This window comes from Odontomachus brunneus, unplaced genomic scaffold (genome assembly GCF_010583005.1).
Source record: "Odontomachus brunneus isolate Ranch 3 - 2012 unplaced genomic scaffold, Obru_v1 Obru_scaffold_210, whole genome shotgun sequence".
NCBI lineage: Eukaryota > Metazoa > Arthropoda > Insecta > Hymenoptera > Formicidae > Odontomachus > Odontomachus brunneus.
The window spans coordinates 118,309-121,457 of record NW_022639660.1 but is presented as its reverse complement, the minus strand read 5'-3'; the positions used below and the strand labels follow the sequence as shown (position 1 = coordinate 121,457).

General features: G+C 33.3%; 1 protein-coding gene across 1 annotated transcript; it reads right to left on the bottom strand.

Annotated features, from left to right (window-relative positions):
- Nucleotides 1–16: 16 nt before the first annotated feature.
- LOC116852274 lies at nt 17–2,223 on the bottom strand. The gene is made up of 3 exons (XM_032832471.1): nt 1,837–2,223; nt 1,113–1,421; nt 17–872 (listed from the first exon to the last, which is right to left on the bottom strand). Exons 1-3 carry the CDS (start codon nt 2,119–2,121, stop codon nt 351–353), a joined length of 1,116 nt encoding a protein of 371 aa, XP_032688362.1. The 5' UTR covers nt 2,122–2,223; the 3' UTR covers nt 17–350.
- Nucleotides 2,224–3,149: the final 926 nt, after the last annotated feature.

The window sequence follows — 3,149 nt, the reverse complement described above, 5'->3', positions numbered from 1 at the left end:
TATATATATATATATATATATATATATATATATATATATATATATATATATATATATAACAAAATGTGTAAATATTTATACCTCAGGTCAAAGTCTTCCTAATGATATTTCATGTGTTGGTGAGACTAGTATAGCTGTTATCACTACTCAATACTATTCCTGATTTTTGTTTTCTCCATAAACATGAGGATACTCATTCTGAGTCAAAATAAAACAATCTAAATAATTTTTGTAAATAGTTGGTATGAAAGATACACCCGCAAACATAATTTTTTTCTGTAATGATATAGATTTCATATAATATATCAATACAATACATTACAATTATATGAAGGTATTATTTTTATATTTTATTCCGCGGCAGAGATCGTTATAGTTTTTCCCTTAGGATCATCGAATCTATCCATCGTACGAATATCCATAATCATTGTGAGTCCCCATGCCATAATCAAAGTTAATAATGAAGTCACAAAAATACCTGTCCAAATAGGAATACTAGTGAAACCGACACAGTCGTACGCGTCGCTAAACGTCGCATCTTTTGAATCAATTTGAACTTGCATATCTGTGACATTTAAATATATTGTATCATTAATGAAAACTATATTTTGCGAACAATGATAAGAAAAATTGTATGGAAAATAAATGTCCAGCTTGGTCTCTAGAAAATCACTCATGCTGCTTGTTTTGTAATTAACTTTTTTCAGTGTGTAATAGCCCATACTTTTAACTGGGAAAAAAAAATCGAGCATCAGACTACCAATTTCTTCAATATCGGAAAAATCAATAGTCAAGATCAGTGTATTGTCTCCATCTATATGAGTTGATGCTGTAGCCTTGGAACTAGGAAGTGATACAGCATTTTGTTTAACCTGTAACAATTGCTTTGATTATATATACACAATCTTAATGTTCTTATAGTGAAAATAGTTCTTATAGTGATTTGTAGTATTAAGAATGTTATAACTCTCTCCTTTCTAACATCTTGAAAATATTTTCATGATCTATTGTTTAAATAATAAATATTTCAAAACAGGAGTTTTACTCTATTAGGAGTCTTTTTTAAAGATTTCTTCATATAATTTCAATATTAATTTAAATACTGCCTTTACCTTAAATGATAGTGGTGCACTAGAATACAGAAGAACTCTGTCTGTTTTTATTTTGAAATCTGTAGAGTTATCAAGAACAACATCACGCTTGATACGTTCATTGTGACTATACCGACATTCCTTTCCTGTGAGTGCTACGCACGTGCTTGAATCGGTATCTTTTAAAATCATGTTTAATTCATGATCATCGTTTATATCCTCTATTGTCTTCATCTGTTTATAAATAAAGGTTTTGCGGAAAGCAGAGTATGGTGTATCAACACAAGGAAGATAATATAGTTTGGAGCCATTGGTAGCATTTGACAGAACCTGTAACATATCCAATTTTATTCTATAATTTATAGATGCAATTATTTCTCTACTACTACAAATTTAATTGCACTTTATAAATACTTCCTAAATTTTAATTTATTATTTAATATATAGTGTACTTATATCTATTTCAATTCTTAATATCAGTAAATTTGATTGTTTTATTCTTCAAATCAATAAAATTTTGTATTAAATGATACAACTTTATTAATTTATTAATTTATACTATACTATATAGCTATATTTTGATAGTTTCATAAGATTTAAAAATTGAAAGTGCAAATTAAAATAGCAGAACTAAAAACAACTTTAAATCTAATATATATATATATATATATATATATATATATATATATATATATATAATAATCCTACATAATACAAATATATATATGTGTGTATGTAAAATAACCTTATTGTTCTTGAAATCTTCAACACATAATTCATCGACGACGATAAGCAGGTCAATGATCTTGCCTAATTGGAACAAAGTTCTTTCGAAATCCTCAGACGATAATTTCTGTAGTGGATTTGACGCTGCATTGAGTTGCGTCGGGTTAACGGTGTCGGATTGGTTATTTAAACACCATATTACAACGGGTGCAGACGGACCGGCATGTAAAAACGTGAATTGACAGATGATGATCAGAACGAAGAAATATTGAGAATCCTGGAGTTTCCTCATACTACTCTTCATTGTTGAATTCAACTGAAATAAATCGTACGTAGCCACCTATTATCGATTGCTGACTGATCCAGTAGAAGATAGAAGCACCTGATTCCCTCGCGATCATATGACATGCGTCACGTGCTGTTGCATTTCCGGTTTTTGAAAAAGTGCCCCACCTGCTGGCTGCGTTCAGATTCCGGATGCACTCTATTACTAGAAACACTATTGGCTCCTGTACACAGGACGCATAATGGCTCTTGCACACAGGACGTGGTAATGCTTGCCGCGCGGCGGAAGTTCGCGCGACAGCCAATCAATATGCTACTTTCTGTAATAATCTTCTAGCTCTTACGGAAAAATAACATATTGATTGGATGTCGCGCGGACTTCCACCGCGCGGCAAGCATCCTGTGTGTATTATGGTTCCTGCACACACAACGCGGTAATGCTTGCCGCGCTGCAGAAATTCGCGCGACAGCCAATCAATATGCTGCTTTCCGTAATAACCTTCTAGCTCTTATGGAAAAGCAACATATTGATTGGCTGTCGCACGAACTTCCGCCGCGCGGGAAGTATTACCGCGTCCTGTGTGCAGGAACTATAAGTCGATCCACAAGTTTACATTGGCTGCATTCAGCAGACTCAACAGTTGCACAACAGTTGAGTAATTTGTCAATGGCTGCATTCAGCAGACTCAACAGTTGCACAACAGTTGAGTAATTTGTCAATGTAATTGGTCTAGATTTAGGGATCTAATAGCAAGAACCAATAATCGTTGATTGCTCACTGAGCGCTTTTTCTACTGAATGCGCACATTGGCTGCATTCAGTAGACTCAACAGTTGGGCAACATTACTAGATTTTCTACTGAATGACGCTCCGCTCAGTTGTTACATCTCAACAAGTTGAGGGAGAGGACGTCATATTTTGTAGCGGTTTTCATTTACGCTATTTGAGCGGAAAGTGATACAATCTAACATGGCGACGTCTAGTGAGAAAAGTGATGTCATAGAAAAAATATATGAATATAAAGGAGAGTTATATAAAATAATAGAA